General features: G+C 39.0%; 1 protein-coding gene across 1 annotated transcript; it reads right to left on the bottom strand.

Annotated features, from left to right (window-relative positions):
* Positions 1-1,996: 1,996 nt before the first annotated feature.
* hat1 (histone acetyltransferase 1) lies at positions 1,997-16,928 on the bottom strand. The gene is made up of 11 exons (XM_044019710.1): positions 16,847-16,928; positions 14,427-14,498; positions 14,257-14,332; positions 12,778-12,898; positions 6,650-6,826; positions 6,405-6,526; positions 5,705-5,809; positions 5,242-5,348; positions 4,462-4,613; positions 3,864-3,980; positions 1,997-2,701 (listed from the first exon to the last, which is right to left on the bottom strand). Exons 1-11 carry the CDS (start codon positions 16,851-16,853, stop codon positions 2,531-2,533), a joined length of 1,227 nt encoding a protein of 408 aa, XP_043875645.1. The 5' UTR covers positions 16,854-16,928; the 3' UTR covers positions 1,997-2,530.
* Between the last annotated feature and the right edge of the window lie 845 nt (positions 16,929-17,773).

Here is a 17,773-nt window from a genome sequence, read left to right as displayed (position 1 = left end):
TAATAGTCATTAGTGTAACACTCAACATCAGCGGCAATCAGAAGTTGCGTTGGCTGCAAGAGGCTGCTTGGACAGAATTACTTCCCTACAATGACTAAAATATACTGGGAAATGCATTAATCAGGTCAGTTGGACCAGCTATAAAAGATTTAAAATTAAACATGAATGGCTGTGCTGCATCGTGCATCATTTACATTCAGTTTGCATGTATTAATGGGATATTTAAGTGGTGGCTTGTTTAGAGTTTTCACATCAAAACAAATCATCCATCGGTTTGATAGTGTAAACCTGAAAGGATAAGAGCACAAATACAAAAAAATTAAAAAATACACTTCACTTACACCTACAAGTATTAACTTGGCAATGATTCAAATTTACTGAACTGCTCGTAGAACCAAGGAAATGATTTACCTGGTATTAAAGAATAATTTACCAGAAATATAACGTACAACGTTACCAGAAAGTGGCGAAGTAAACGTGTGGAAAATCAGTGCTGGAACACTCAGTCATGCCTCGTCACAAAAGTAATAATGTGTGTATATATTGGTCTATGTACTGCCACAGTATACACTGACTCACTAACACTGTAAATGGCTGTAAATTTTGAGCTAAATTATGCTAAAAAAGTTAATACAAAGTAATGATTTTTGATATTTTGTATCTAATTTGTATTTGTATTAGTACAACAGTATCATCCTGGGAAAAAAAAGTCTGCATAAGTACAAGTTCTTATTTACATAATACGACTAGGCTGGCAGGAGCAGGTGTAATTAAATCAGACTGGTCAGGTAAACTTGTTTGCCGGGTATTAGGTTTAAGGCGGGTGTGGGAAAAAGCTGTAAATTCACAAAATGCAGTGACTGAACAGAAAACAAATCTAACTCCAATCAATATTTGGTGTGACCACCCTTTGCCTTCAAAACAGCATCAATTTTTCTCAGTACACTTGCGCGCAGTTTTTCAAGGAACTCGGCAGGAATTTGTCCCAAACACCTTGGAGAACTAATCCTGGAGCTTATGTGGATGTAGGCCGTCGTAGACCAGGGCTCTGTGCGGCACATAACATCGCTTCCAGGACTCCTTATTCTTGTTCCTGTTGGAGATAGTTGTGAAGACAGTTCTTAATGACAAAGGCTGTATGTTTAGGGTTGCTGTCCTTCACCGTTTCCTGCAGATAGTCAATATTGTACCACTCTCCAGTCCTTCGGTGAACAAACTGCCTTCTGCTACAGCCAAACATTTCAAATTTTGACTCATCAGTCCAGAGCACTTGCTGCCATTTTTCTGCACCCCACTTAGTATGTGTTGGTGCATATTTTAGTTACTTGGACTTGTTTCCACGTCGGATGATTGGGTTTTTGGCTGCATCTCTTCCATGAAGACCACTTCAGGCCAGACTCCTCTGGAAAATAGATGGGTGTACCTGGGTCCCACAGGTTTCTGCCAATACTGATAGCACTGCTGGAAATCTTCAAATTGCAAAAGGAAGTAAGCATATGCCACAACGAGTTTCCTTGGCCAACCACTGTGTCTCGAAGTGGAAAAAAACTCTGGTTCTGTAAAGAGGCCAACAGCACACACGATCCAAAACACTTGAAGGCCTCAAAATCCCTGGTGTAGTTAGTATTTCCGCTAATATAAATATTAAGAGTTGTAAACAATCCTTTTTGGATTGGGACCAATGATGAAGCGACAGTATCACCAGGTCCTCAAAGTCATGGTGGAATCCTGTTTAAGTTTTTTGATCGACATGTCTAAGAAATTTAGAATGGATAATCTTGGTTCTCAGAGAATAAACTCTAAAAAAATAACAATATATTTAAATTCTGTTTATGGCAACTTCATGTTTGTCCTCATAAAACTGCATTCTAATATGTATGCAAGTCACCCTCAAATCCCTAAAACAGTATTGTTATAGAATATTGTGTCTCATTAAATACACAGAATCCACATTCTCAAAATTCTAAAATAAATTACACCATAAATGACAAAAAAACAAGATCTGCCATTTTATTTTCCTCGATTCAATAAGACTCGCCATTTGAGGAATATACAAAACCTTTTTTTTTTTCTTTTTTTTTAATTTTCAATACGAAGCGCTTCAAACACATCGGGAACTGTTATCACAAAAGTGTTTTGTTTTGTCGGTTATCCTTAAAAAATGTCTGTAATGGAGAAGAAGCGAGGCGTCTCTGCATGACCGTGGACCTTCTTTCAGCTGTGAAACACTACATATCATTAAATGCCACACAATGTGATTAAACACGGGGGACAGGTGACAGGAAGTCATCTCGCGTGTATCGCTCTCCTCCACCAACTGTATCAACCTCAGCTGGGAAACAGGCCTTTTCCACTGGGGACCTATCACTGCTACACCAGTTTCTATACATTTGGAATACTCCTGAATTAATTCAGTGGTTTCCTCAGAGTTTTCCTCTCAGTCACAGCTAAAGTCTGTGATGATGTGGGCTTTGTACAGACAGGACACACCACCTGAATGTGAAGAGGGTGGACTCCAGGCCAGCCACGTCTAAGCGTGTGTTGCAAGCCTCTCTATGATTCTCCTGTAGTCTTCCACAACGACCTGATAACTCTTCTCCAGCTCCTCGTGCTGCGTCTTAGTGTCCATCTGACCCATGTGGGACACCATCTCCTCCGGCCGCAGGCACTTTCTCATTTTTGTCAGCTCTCTCTGATTCTTCTGCACAACATGAACACAAACAAGAAATACTGTTATAAGTAGTTTGTTTATTTCATACAGCAGCATATAAAGCTATACTACAAATATAATTTCTAAGCCTTCTATTTCTATTTGTAAGCCAAGTAGATAAGCATTTATAGAGAGACCAGAGGGCTGATCAGTACTGGACACGGATGCACAAGCTCTCAGTTTGCTGCTTGCATGCATATGCATGCAAACATGGTCAGTGGGAACTTGAGGGAACAAGCAGAAATGTATAATCTCACAGTGCAGCAGTCTCTGTTGCTCAACTAACTACACACCACATCTCCTCAGGGAAGAAAGAAATGGTCTGCATCTGGTCACCAGACATTTTCTTGCCACCCGCCAAAGAAATTCCTGCCTCCCTCTCCCCCCCGCCATCACAAAGGTCTTTTCCATGTCAGATACTGACTTTTTTTTTTTTTTCGTGGTTCTCCCACTGACAGCACAGTCTCTAATGGCTGATATGTGAAGTCTTGGCGAGCAGCACAAATATGAAACGTCATAAGCAAACAGGATGCAGGGGTGTTCTGCTGGAGCACACAGACCGAGGCAGTATTTCCCACTGTCAGGTCTGGTGAAAGACAATCAAGAGAAGCTCATGGTTCTTTGATCACCAGGCTTAAATCTGTCACACTGAAAGACAACTTTCCCAGAAAAACACGAGCGAATAATAAATAGGCAATTTGATAAAATTGCAGTTTTTCTGATGACGTTCCAAATGTGCTGCAATAACAAAACTACACAAGTCTGAATCGAAGAAGCTTATTCACTTTGACTACTTTACACACACTTTCATGCAAATCCAGACTTGGGTGTGAAAAGAAAAAGAAAACGCTCCGGTAGCAGCAGGTGTGCCCTACTGTGACTGTAACAGTATGGCACTAATAATCTATCAATTTTCACAAGATCAGTTTTTGATGTTTTAAAAGGGTAACGTAATGAACAAGTGTCTGCTGCACATGGGATGTTTTGCTTCCCACACTGAAAAGCTGTAATGTTATGCTCACAAAAAGGAAGCAGGCTGCACCACAGCATTCTTGTTTGACAGTTTGACATTCAGATCTTTCACTGAGACTGCATGACTGCACATTATCATACATGGTACACTGCTTTGCAGGTTTACGGATTAAAACCTCACCCTGTATGGACCAAATAGCCTCTTCTTCACCTCCAGACGGTACTCCCTTGCTTTTTCTTCATCGCTCATGTCTGTGGCTCTAAGGCGCAGAATTTCGTACACTCGTCTCGCATGTTTCTGTAGAAGGAAAAAGAAAAAAATGAAAAATCAAAACCTTTTTTCATATAATTATTTTTAATGTACATCATTATGCCTCAACAGGAACCTTACTCATTTCACACTACAATGGCTACAGGAAATCGCAAGCTATTTAGAGTGAATGATAAATCAGGCTTCTAACATATCTGTACAAACAGCAATGTTTTCTCATGGTAAGTCTCAACTTTGTCCTTTTAAAGATTTACTGCTTAAAGTAGCTAAAGGAACTGGCAGAGAACAAAATTTGTATGCAAAAAGCAGCAAACTGAGATCCATAGGAGAAAGCGTTTTCTTTTTTTTAAACGAACAACAACAGGTGGGGAAAAAGGCAACTATGTTGGGTTTTAAATGCTATATTTAAACTAAATAAGCATCTGGGAGTAAAGTATTTCTGACATTTTTAGTCACCATTTACGGTTAATTGAAAGAAATAGACATTAGCTGCATCCTCGTGTATCACCTTGTTGATTTTCAGCTTGTCTTGGGCCTCTTTATACATGTCAGCTGAGAAGCCAAGGAGCAGCTTGTCCACAGCGAAGGATGGAAGGCCTTGGCAAAGCTTGACCAGCACATAGTCTCTCAGCTTCACATAACTCTCAGAAGGGTCTTCAGCTAAAAAAAACAACCGCATATAATTTAAATACGTTAGCAGTGTCAATGTTATACTTTTCAGTTCATTTGAAATAGACATGGAGCCCATTCAATAATTTTGGTTCAAAATACTTGAACCATCTTCAAAGGGCTTGTAAGGATTAAGACTTGGTTTTAGGGTTGGGTTTAGGCATTTAGTTGTGATGGTTGAGGTTTGAGTAAGAGGCTAGGGAATGCATTATGTCAACGAGTGTCCTTACAAATGTAACAAAGAAGCGAGTGTGTTTTTAGGGAGCAGTCTATAAACTATGGCTATAAAACAGACATTTGAATGTTTTCAAAACTTTGCTTTGAATTGAGGTAAAGAAATTAACAAACATTTTTAAGTTGTTTTTTAAAGGATTCCTTTGTGACAGAAAAAGGGCTGAGATGCCTGTTTAGTATTCATCCACTGTCTTTATACAAACCATTCGATGTGGCTAGATTCAATAGAGCTTCAGAATATTGTGGTGTACATGCCAGCCCTTCAAAATTAACTCACCCCTGGATTCAACTACAGAGAAAAATCATTCAAACTATTTGCAGATGAAACAGGGGCCTTAGATTGAATTACTTTCTTTACCTTCTTCAATAAAGTAAAGACGCTCACCTGTGATGTCTTGCACCTTGGGAAGGCTGCAATAAAATCTGTGCACCGCCTCCAGGAGCTGGGCTCCATGACCCTCTCCTTGGAATGGAGGCAAAACCAGCATTTGGCTTTTTAGTTAAAGGGCAGAGAGAGATATAAACATAAGGCCAATGAGGAAAAAGGTTAGTTCAAAAACTACAGACTGAGCAGGAAGAGAAAATCTTTGACTGAAAGCAGGAATTAATAGATTGTTACCATGACACATTAATGCATCAAATCAAATCCCATCACATCAAAAGCTTATCTATAAAGTTGTTTACAGATATAAATCATCCTGGTTTGGTAATGAAACTAAATCTGGCTGAATGGTTGGGTATATAAGCCAGTAATTTGGGCTCTTTGGGGAGAGGATAAAGAAATGTATAATTTTCCACTCCCTTTTCAGACAAAAGAATGGGACGGCACGTGCTGCCCCAGCAATTACCTTACACGTGGTCGGGTTTTGTCTGGGTACACGTAGTAATTATAAACTGTCATGTAGCCAACAGTTGCGTAGAGAGTCTCCCCATCTTTATTGTACTTTTCGAATCTGCGGATAAAACACAAAGGCAAATAGGTCAATTACAGGCACACTCCCATCCAGTGACCATTTGAGCCTCTCTATTCTCGTGCCCACCCTTCACCCCCACAACGTCAGCATGTTAAAGTAGCCAGGGCCCGATTGGTACACCTGCTACAACCTGAATACATTATGCACTTAATTGGAGTACTGCAACTTAGAGGAAGAGAAGGAGCTGGAGGAGGGACTGAGCTCCTCAAAATCACTTCAGTCTATTTTCCCCATTGTCAGTATTAATAGGTGCCAGGGTAAAGAAAACACTGGCAGAGGCTCTTTTTACTGTTAAGATATTGTCCAGTGTTTCAAAAGACAACAGTATTCAATTCAGCTCTTGCCCCTGAAAAATCTGAAAAGGGCTTTTGGCACAAAGGAAGCTCTTGCCTGATCAACAATTCTCCTACAGGGGGAAATATAATCAAACTGGCCTGGTAATTGGTCACAAGCGCCTCAAAGGGGTGCTTTGTTTTTCAATGACACAATAAAGCTTCGGCATAGGGGTGGGTGCACGAAGGGAGGTGGTTGAAGGAAGGTGGTGGGGTTGATGTCAATTAAGGAGGGCACTCACACAAGAAAGAAGTCCCAACGATCGTCGTCTGTGTCGATGAAACTCGCTGTCTCTATGAACCACATAAGGAAGGTCTGCAGGCGCTCGTGGTACTCTTGGAATCCCGGGCAGCTGATATCAGCCTGGGACAAAAACAACAAAAACAAATGTTTGCCATGGTTTAGAACGTCATCTCATCTCTACCTCTACCTATCTGTTTAACTACAAAAAGAAAACAAACAAAACTTCCTGACACCCTAACATACCTTGTGGATCTGGTACGTGAGTTCCCCGGCCTCCTCGTTGTGGACTGTGTAGGTGTGAAGCAGGGTGCCAAAGGGTTTGAAATTAGCCTCTTTCTCCAGCAGGGAGATGAAGTCGTCCGTGTTGCAGGTGAACCCAGCGGGAACAATTTCCCGTATCTTCCCTTCAACATCATCAGGCTGGATAACAAAATGTGAATTGATTTAGCAACAAATATCAGATGGATAAAAGCACAACATACAGTAGAAAGACACGGCGCTAAATGAAAGTGAAAGTGGAATATATGTTTTGTGCCGATGAAAAGAAAACCATTAGGCAATTAAAACTGTCAGCTGAGCAGAGACCAAAGCTGTGCCCCTTCCTGGGAAAAGACCACTTAAATCAGTACATTTACTGCTTATGTTAAACCATGAATATGTGATGAAGTTGCCACAATAAAAGCATTTCTGCTTCTCACTGGGAAATAAAACCTTATGAATTGATCTCAACTTAACAAACCTTTGGGCATCCATAAAAGAGGCCTCTCCTCTAATCCTGCCAAGTGAACCCAATCAAATGAATTTGCCCCTGCATTTTCAAAGAGCCCCAGAGACAAAGGGAGCCTACCCTTAGACTTTTTACTCAGTGCAACGTGTGGTTAGTTCAGCTGTAATGTTTGCATTGTATCCATTTCCACAAGGATTGACATGAGAACACTTTGCTGAGCAGCCCATTCACACCATTTACATGTGTGATGGGCATTATTTCGGCACAGAGACCCTTGCTGCTCTGCATTGAAAAACTGGGAAATGAAGAAGGTCTGAGCAAAATGCACTACAAAAGGCTAATACAACATACTGCTAATTCCCCCTTTCAGACATCAGCTAATATCTAACTGGAAGTAATGCACCTGCAGCTGAATGCCTCTTAACCATTGTAATTGTTCAGCCACATTTCTAAGGAACAAGGAGCATACTTAAAAGGCCAAGGACAAACAAGTCCCTTTGTCCCTGGCACTCTCCTGCATACTAGACACTGAATTGCACAGCCTCCCATAATAGATGCCTTAGTTTGGCATGAATATGACTTAACAATCTGCCTTTAGAACATTTTGTTAATGTCTTTGATTTTTAACAATAAGAACAAAGGGACAACAAACTATCTAATTTGTTTTGTTGTATTATTTAATCAGTTTGATCGTATTCAAATATGACACCACATTTAAAATTCACAGTAATTTTCAAATTCATTAATTTTTGTCAAGAATTAATTTAGATTTTTTAACCAAAAAATATATTTATATTTCAACATTTAACCACTACAAACACTCAGCGATGTCCAGCCCATGTGCACTAAGGCTCTGGCATTACTTTCAGTGTTTTTCAATGGGATGTCCAGTAGCATGTGTTTTTGAGATAATTTGAAAGGAGAGAAGGTGATATTTGATTAGAGACTTGTATCAACATGGCAGCTGCATAAACTCCATGTCTGCCTCCCCTCGTCTCTTGCTCTCTTCTCTCACCAGCTGCACCGCACCCCGACCATCCCCATGCACTCAGAGACAAACACTCTTCAGATGCAGCCTGAACTCTGCTGCTCCCTCACTCCCTACCTCTACACCAGCTGCACTCAAACCCTTAACAAGGTGAACACTCGGGGGTCAACACTGCACACTAAGTAGTGGCACAGAGACAGTGAGGCAGCCGCCACGTTTCAGTTCAAATATCAGCTTCAATCCATGTTCCCTGAAAGTCTAATGGCTCTTCTTATGTTCAAAAACAGTAAATTGGTGGCTTTTTTTGGAGCTACCACAGATGTAAGTGATGTGGTGCTCACTCATCACCCTGAACAGAACCATCACTGTTATGTGTTTTTTCCATGATTTAAGTCTATCCACAGGTTTATTAAAACCGAGTGAGGTTTAAGAATGCCCCGGTGTCAAGTATTAGATCAGAGCTGACCTGCACCTTTTTTTATTTTTATTTTTGTTTTTAAATGATCAGAGATTAGCAATTTCCCTGACCAGACCACCCTACACCAGCAGTCAGCTACTTTACTAACAGTGATCAGGTCCTTCATGTAGCTCAGCTTTGCTTAGCATTGCTTTATTTGGGGCAGAACCACAGTGGCATTTATTGCACGTTACATGCGCTTGATATAATTGGTTATATTTTAATAAGATGGCTTGTTTTGATCCACTCCGGTTTGCACTGTCCTCTTGGCCCAGTCTGCTGCAGTGTGGGGACCAAAGATGGTGAATGTCACTATAACTTGAGTTTACAACACAAACACCTACGTTCAAATATATGAATATAATGTATGAATATATATGTATCAAACCAAGAGACATTTTCACCATTTTGGTCACTGTGGTCTACTGACATGTGTACACAAACACAGTGCTGGTTGAACTACAGCCCCGCCCTCCTACCTCTACCAGCAGTACCTGCAGCCTCACAGCAGTAGTCTGTTCTTTCTCTTTAAACATCAGTCAGGACTACTATTTATTTTACACTATTATTATTTTTTATTATATTTTTTAAATGGTGTACTGCATTATCTACGAAGTATCAGATCAGGACTGGCAGATACTCTGGGACCAAAACATCTTGATTGGGACATGCATTTGAATCAGTCCAAAATTATCCACAAAAAACAAGAATTTAAGAATTGCATTCTACATATTTTTTACATTTTACAATTTCAGTAAATATGAAAAGGTGCCAGTGACCCTTTGAGAAGGATGAATCAGGATGAGTATTTTGCTTGACTGTTTCCAAAACACTAGCTGTTTATATGCAAGTATAGCAGCTACACAACGGTAGAAGGTACATGCCAAGCAGTGCTACTCTCAAATGAACACTAACATAAGAAGTCATTATCTGACTGATTCATTAAATAATCAGTTGCAATATAAACTAACTGCAGTATAAGTAAAAATATTTCACAGACAATCATACTTATAATGAACACCAATTCTATCCTGGAAATGTATATACAAGATATCCAACCATGTCTCATTACTCTCCCTGCTGATTGAATCACACAAACCTCTGAAAATCAATGTTTCATATTAGACCCCATGTTCAGACATATTTAAAACCCTACCCTTCCAGCAGGGAGGAGAAGGATTAGTTTTCCTCGACACAAAGGATCATGGTGGGATGAGATTTAGTCTAACAAAAAAGGCGATTTCTTACAGGAATATCACCACCAAGAGAGGGTTTGAGTTACTTCAGTAAGTGAAGAAAGAAAAACTACCACAAACAAGCATTTTCAGACATCCAAATAAAAATGTTTTGTCACAAAGTGATGTTGCAGCTACTCTGTGAAGCGCCCTGGTGTTTGTCTATCATAGTTTAGAGTTTGATTTACTAAACTTCAGATTAATAATTACATATATTGTGCGGATGCGTCATTACTGACTTTGACAAATAATATTAAATCCCAGCAATTTTCACTTTTGCCAGTGTTAGCTTTCAAAAACAAATTATATGTGACAAGGGGTTTTGAAAACTAACGGTTACCCGACTACACTCAAAATACATTAAAACTCCTTTTGTAATCTTCAGATTAACAACAATGTTAACTACTATACAATACTGAGTCACAGCACAGGTAAGAGGACAGTTTAGACAAAAGGACTATTTAAATACAATATTGTAAATAAATCATACTGGCAGTGGAGGGTCCTCCCCGCCTTGAACAAAATGTCACCTGGGATCAGCTATAGCCACAGCCCTCAAAGGATAAGCAGTATAGCTGGATGTATGTCATGTTTAATCTTTGTTCCACTGTAGTGTACATAGGCTAGACACAATTAGGAAAAGATTAGAAACACCAAATGTGTTTCAAATCCCCATCTTCCCCCAATTAGATTCAACTTTATTGTCATTTAAAAGTGCAGAACGTGTACAGTGCAATGAAATGAAGTTTGGCATCCAATCCGAAGTGCTAGTCACAGTGTACATATATAAATAATCAATAGTCCAGATAAATGTGGAGCAGAAAGATGCAAATACATTCATATGTACATACACGTATGATGTATACACAAGGTGGTATTTACAAATTGAATATTCAGTGATTACGCGAATGAACTTTAGTCCAGTTCCTGAGAGCTTGTGAAATTGTGTTTTTGTCTGATCCAGACGAGTTAAGACTGAGACTGACAGCTGTGTGATAGAAGCTGTTCTTCAGTCTTACGGTACAGGAGCGGAGGTTCCTGTACCTCCTTACGGAGGGGAGCAGAGAGAACAGTCTGCAGTTTGAGTGGAAGTAGTCTTTTATGATGCTAAGATCTTTTCTCTGGATCCGCTTTCTGGCTATGTTTGTGATGGAGGGGAGGTGGGCACAAAATTAGGTTTTGGGCCCTCCTATCAGCTGCTGTGTAATTGCTGTGCCACACTGTGATGCAGCTGTTAGGATGAACTTGGTGGTGCATCTGTAGAAGTTTGTTAGAGTTCTGGTAGAAAGCAGAGCTTTCCTTAAAGAGGCCATAGCCCGAAAGTGCCAATTAACGCTGCGAAGCCCTAAAAGTCCATAACAATCAGTTCAGCCACTGCTTAGAGCGCAGTGTTTGATTGTTTTCCTGAGCTCTACAAAGCAGAAAGGCACTTCCATTGACTAATGACGTCACTGGCGAATTTCACCACTCCTCTAAACAGCAGCGCCTCCTAGTCCGGGCACTAGAGTCCGGAAAAATCCGGTGACGTACTGTCAACCGTAGAAGAAGAAAAACTACTCTTGTTGTAGTTAATGAGCTTTTCAGTTGAGAACACGGCGAAAAAATGTTCAGTGAGTGTTTGCTCTGTTCTGGGTTGTGATAAACAATACCAGACACTCCACAAGCTCCCCGCCAATGAGCAGAGAAAAGCTCAGTGGATGTCGTTCATTTTTGATGGGAATATCCCTGCCAAATATCTCCTCCTTCACGGAAGATTGCTACACAAACTTCGGGCAATACAAAGTAGGACACAGCACCAAACCACCTAAAGGAAGGAGCAGTGCCAACAATACGTATATTACAATATTTACAAACCGTAAAACTGTCTTTGTGTGCTTGTTCTGTCATTTAGCATTAGCGATAGTCAGCAACAGGCTGAGATACACGCTACGCTCATGTTTCATTTGCATGTGTGTTCATCATCTCGGTAATCACAACGTTATCCAAGCTACAGGCGTCCTGCAGCAGTCTTTGCGATGGAGGTGGTTCACTTGTCACAGTGTCTTCTGACAGTCAGTCTCTGAATCAGGCTGACCAAAATGATGTTGTCTGCCAACTTCACATTGAGGTTCGATTCATGCACAGGGACGTAGTCCTGGGTGAACAGTGAGTTAATCTCTCCACTCCAATTTCAGAAAATGGCTGCTATTACCACGCTTTACTGTGGGGCTGGTGTGTTTCTGCTAATGTAACATGTTTGGTGAATGCTAGGGCTGAAATCATGATTTTGGTTCACCACAACAAATAGCATGATCGTAGGATTTTGAAAATGCGTCCTTCGTCAATAAAAAGTCTCAGATGTGGAGCTGCTGCTTGCTTGCTTGCTTGTTAAGCCTTGTGCTCCTCTGCTGCCGGCAGCAGGTAGTAGCTCGAAACCACACAGCAGTGAATGAGCAGAGCAGACTCAGTTCAGTCAATAAGCAAGAGCATGACAAGAAAGCCAACACTGAACTACTAGAAAAAAGTGTCGCTATATGATTATTCAGTTGGATTCAGGTATGGTGACATTAAAGATAAACTTAAAGTCGCATGGCAATCACAGCCAGCTTTTGACTTGACGTATTTTAACTCTCTAATGAGGACATAGCGGTGCTGTGCTTCAAACACAGTGACCTGATGTGTTTTTAGCATATTTGACTGTTCCCTTTTTCAAATTAGTTTGAAATGATTCATCTTGCTGTACTGTGAGAATGTGACTTGTATCCCTGTTTGTTTTTCCTCTGTAAGTGGTACATACAGCACACACACAGCAATATCAGCATCTAATAGCTAACCTTCAATTTGCTCAGCCATCACTTTGCGTTTCCGCGATTTAGCTTCTAGATGTTTGAATGAGGTCACCTGTTGCTATTTTTTCTCAACTGTTTCCTATTGAAAAGAGGTGACAAACACTGAATTTTATGAATAAAGAAATGCATGTCCTACCTCCACACAATCAAATTCCTCAGTAACTTTCGAGGAGTATTTCACTTTGAAGAGGGTGCTCAGGTTTCCAGCAGTGTAGAAGAGCTGAATCTGAAGACCTTTGTATCCAAAAGCAACCTCACTGTAGACAAAGAGATTGTGAAAGTGAAATTAATAAAACTCTTTAAGTTGTACATTTATTTTGATTATCACAGTGACTTGGAAAGCAACAATAAAACAACTGCTTTATGTGATGTGTTGTCACTGAATAAATATCAGAGGGACAAAAAAACACAAATACCTGATTATTCTTAGTAAATGAAATGTATCATAAATCTTGAGTAGATGATTCATGTTTACTGCAGGACTGGCCATTTAACTTCATTGCATAGTTTCATTCACCACCACATTGCTGGCATTTTGTAGCACAGTAGATTTCATCATTATGCAATGTGTGATTGAGCTTTACTAGCAATTGCACTTGCTGAAATAATTAATGCCCCAATTACCAAGTTCCCTTTGAGCTGATTGCAGCAAGAGCAAAAATAACCAATCCTAGTTTTGACTAATTTGGAAATGCAATTTGGAGCATAACGACATGCTGCTGTAAGCCCAAACACAGGTGTCACTGCCAACAATTTCATCTTGTACATGATCAATAGTAATGCCTCTCTTGTGCAGCACATTAGGACAATAAAGTGACCCTCTGTAGCCTTTTAAAACAAAAATAACATGCACATGTCCATTGACACACAACAAACTTCACTTTGAACCCTGTCTGCGTCAGTTTTTTTCTGACTTTTTTTTTACAATTGTCTATTAGCCGAAGACTTACACCTTGGTAGACAATAAAGTTCCATTCTGTTCGATTCAATTCATGCTTTCTTTTAGAAAATATTATGAGAATAAATTAGTTGTAAGATTTTGAATTTGTAAATTGATGTTTACAACTAATCATAAAGTCTGTCGTAATGAATGAGACAATACCATTTTTTTGTGTCCAATACAGATATCATAAACCGATACCAATAGTAGTCCGATATAGTAATTTTAGATCATTTATCAACTATGAAGCAGTTAACAAAATTTCAAAGACATATTTCTCTAACTGTGTAGTTTCAATTATTTCTTTGTTATAAAAATCAGAGAACTTGTTTTAATTATTAAAAAATAACCCTCAAACCAGTTATCAAAATAGTTAATGATTCATTTTAGTGATTTGATTCATTTCTGCAGCCCTACTATTAGGTGACAATGCTCTGGTAACAAAAAACAACCTCAAAAATAAGAACTTGTTCGTTCAGAGGGGTGAGTACAATATTTAATCATAACTTGAGGTAACATTGTCGTCTTTGCAAAAAGGGTGGATGATAGACGTGGGCGTCTATGTGACATTTGGGCAGCCTAATGTTGCAATATTACATTTTGGATAGCCTGTGGATGATATATTTCGTTTAGTTATATCATGTAATGATAATTACTACTAAAGAAAATACTTACTCATCCCCATAAATTTGGTGGGTGAACTCAGGGTGGAATGTTGTGCCATCGTCATCAACATCTTCAGGAAAACGAACTGAGAGAGGAAAAAAGATGGTGCTTGGTTAATAGATGAATTACAGATTAATTTAAAATTGATCAAATTTGAAAAAAAAAAAAAAGAAACTTACCAAGCTTCAAACACATGGCTTCATTTGTGTCACACTTGTATTCAGCCAGTTTTTTCTCCATGGTATTTACCCCTTAAAAAATAAAAATTATATAATGAATATATTTTAGTGAAACTTATTCTCAAAAGAACTGCAGCTGTATTGTTTACATCCTCATACTTAAGTAAAGGTAAACTGGGGCAATTAATACCTTTATTAGCTAGAGATTACACCGATATGAACAGGATCAAGAAATACAACTTTGTGTATAGACGGTCAAATGAATGGCTAATAAAAATGACTAATTAAAATACCAATGGAAATTGTTTTGTTAGAGATGATGAAAATGCTCTCATGTTTGATGTTGTCAACAATCTTTACTCTCATCAAGAGCTGCAACTACTGATTTATTGTGTTGTCCTTTCATTAATCTGCTGATGTCATATTCTTCAATTCAATTATTTGTTTCTTTTGTGGTGGAAGCATTCTGAAAGTATTGATTTGTGTTATCAAACACTTGATTTTGTCTGCAAAACCATCCACATTAACAGCCTTATTATGCAAAGAAAAAACTGTTTGAACAAGCAGAACTCTCTTTTGTTATTTTTGCTGGACAAATCAAGAGAAAGGGTTGGATCAATGGAGGATTTGCTGACTAATATTTGAAGATCCGATGTTAAACACAAGTATTTTAGTAACTGTTTATCTTGAGCATTGTCCATACCTTGCCTGCATATTTTGCCTTTCTAATTGCATGGTCTGTTTCATTCTCATTTTTAAACAGCTTGTTTTTTTTGAATATATTTACTAATTTCGGATATCATTCCTGTGATGCACTTCGAGAACTGCGTTTCCATGAAAGGTACTGTACTAAATAAACTAATTATATTATTAATCTTACAAACACAGTAAAGAAAACACATGCAGCTGAAGATAATCAAACATATTCACGTATCCTATAATCCCTTATCCTAATTTAACATTGCATTGGCCCCATCTTTGGGGCCTTACTGTATGTCCCACATAGGGCTGTGCAATTAATCGAAATGTGTATTTAATTTAAAATTAAGGCCTGCAAGCGATTACAAAAACAAACTAATGGAAACAAATATATTATTACATGTCTTTTAATGTTGTAACAGTGTAACTTCCTGTCCCACTCATCGGCAAAAATAGAACAAAGACATTGATTGGACATAATGTGAGTAAGGAAGGATAAATACAATACACAATAATACACTTTTTTACATGCAATAAATTCAATTTGTTTCAAGATCAAGTCATAACCATTTGAAATCATTGTGATTTCAATTTTGACCCAAATAATTGGGATTATATTTTTATCCAGCCCTCGCCCCACATATAACTCTTAAAAACCAACTAAAAAACTGGTGGGGCCACACAGTTGGTGTGGTGGCAAGACTTGGGTTCATGACCCAGGTCTTGACCGTATTATGTGAATGTGAGAGTGGATGGTTGTTCATCTCTATGTGGCCCAGTGATGGACTGGCGATCTGTCCAGGATGTACCCTGACTTTCATGTTATCTGGGATTTGCGAGTGGCTCTGATGACCCTCATGAGGAGGACAAAGCGGTAGAAGGTGAGTGAGTGAAAAACTGTCTAGGATCGAATTAGGATTGTGGTCACCTTTAATACTATACTAAGGAATTGTATGGGTGTGTACAAATAATCTGAACTACTTTGACATGTGTACATGGATGTACTAGGTGTATGTGGGCGTTTTTTTCTGTCTTTGCCTCTGGTAACATCTTTGGGGACAACAGATGGAAATGAGCCTCTGGCTATAATCTGGTGTGTTTACATTCTTTAAATGTTCATTAACATTCACTGTCCCTTCCGAATAAACTCGAAACAAAATAAACTTTTCTTTTACTGACTTACAGAGATATGTTAAGGTGCTTCTCATGAGCAAACGTCAACTGTGCATAACCTCCACCACCTGATGTGAAGATAAGCTGCAAATGACTATATTTGAAACCGAGAGCTACTCTTTATCTGTCGAAATCCTAACCAAACATGCTCTTAATTGAAGAGAACCAGCCGTTTCTGAAAAGATAGCATCAGCTATTTGAACAGTAAGTTAACACCATACCCATACCGTTCGGGGGAAAGCATCAACACCTATACAAATATATGCCTACGTACGTCCATTCATTGAAAAAGTCGAGCGTTACGTGCACACAGACAAACACACAACATGCCATGACAGCCTGATAGCATGCTAATGTTTGCAGACAGGCCCCCACTGCTCTCTGTGCAATGTGACGTTAGCTAGCTTAGCTCGCCATGTTTTGTACAGGGAACCATCCGATTCACGACCGGCCAGTCGGCTTCAAGTAGGACGAACGCACATTTATCGGCAAAGACTAAGTGAATGAAAGACAGGACAACTGATGTACGGACGAATTTAACTACTTACCCGCCATTTCTGCACCCAGTGTACTACGGAACTGAGTTGTCCCAAAAGACCCGCGGAATCAGAACGACTTCCGGGTCCTTGTGTTTCCGCGGAAACAGGAAGTAGTTTTATTTTACGGCTCATTAATGTATGATTAAAAAAATATCCATACATACATATATACAATAAGAACTTGATAATCAAGATTAATAATAAAAATGGGACACGTTTATAATATAGATATATGTATATACAAATAATTTAGCTCAACTTTGAAGAAAATCGAAATTTAAATACACAGGATGTTGAGAAGAAAAGTCAAAATACACATTTGCACATAAAAATAATTATACTTAGAGGTGCAACAGACAGTTGACAAGTGTGATTATTCTGTCAGTCATTTCCTCAGTTAAAAAGGGCAAGTAGTTTAGAATTTTTTTTATTAACCACTAAAAACAACAACCACATTTTCATTTACTGAAACCAGCGTTAACTATAAATGTCATGTTCGGTTAACTATTAAAACAACAACAACAAATCAACATAACCATCAAAGGTTTTAAACTGCGTTTTTGAATTTATTTGACAGTACTACATGCAGGGAATGTCTACAAATGTATTACAGTTACATAAATAACAGATAAAATCACAGTTATAATTACACAATTCTGCCTTATATGGACAAGTTATTTACAAGTTGTTGCTTACATGTTACAGATAATGTAAATGATCTGAGGGGAAACATGAACTACAAGTCTAATCAAGAGGGGGTCGGTCATATGGAACAAATGGCGTGTTTCCACTGGCTCGACTCAACTCGCCTCGCCTCCACGAGTTATTTTGCATTTCCACTAGTGACTGTAACTGGTACCTGATACTTTTTTAAGTACCTGCTCTGGCGAGGTTCCAAGCGAGCTGAGGCGATATGTGTGCCGTCGCCAGACTGCA

Source organism: Solea senegalensis, linkage group LG2 (genome assembly GCF_019176455.1).
Source record: "Solea senegalensis isolate Sse05_10M linkage group LG2, IFAPA_SoseM_1, whole genome shotgun sequence".
NCBI lineage: Eukaryota > Metazoa > Chordata > Actinopteri > Pleuronectiformes > Soleidae > Solea > Solea senegalensis.
The sequence above is the reverse complement of the archived record's forward strand: the minus strand, read 5'-3'. Positions and strand labels throughout refer to the sequence as shown.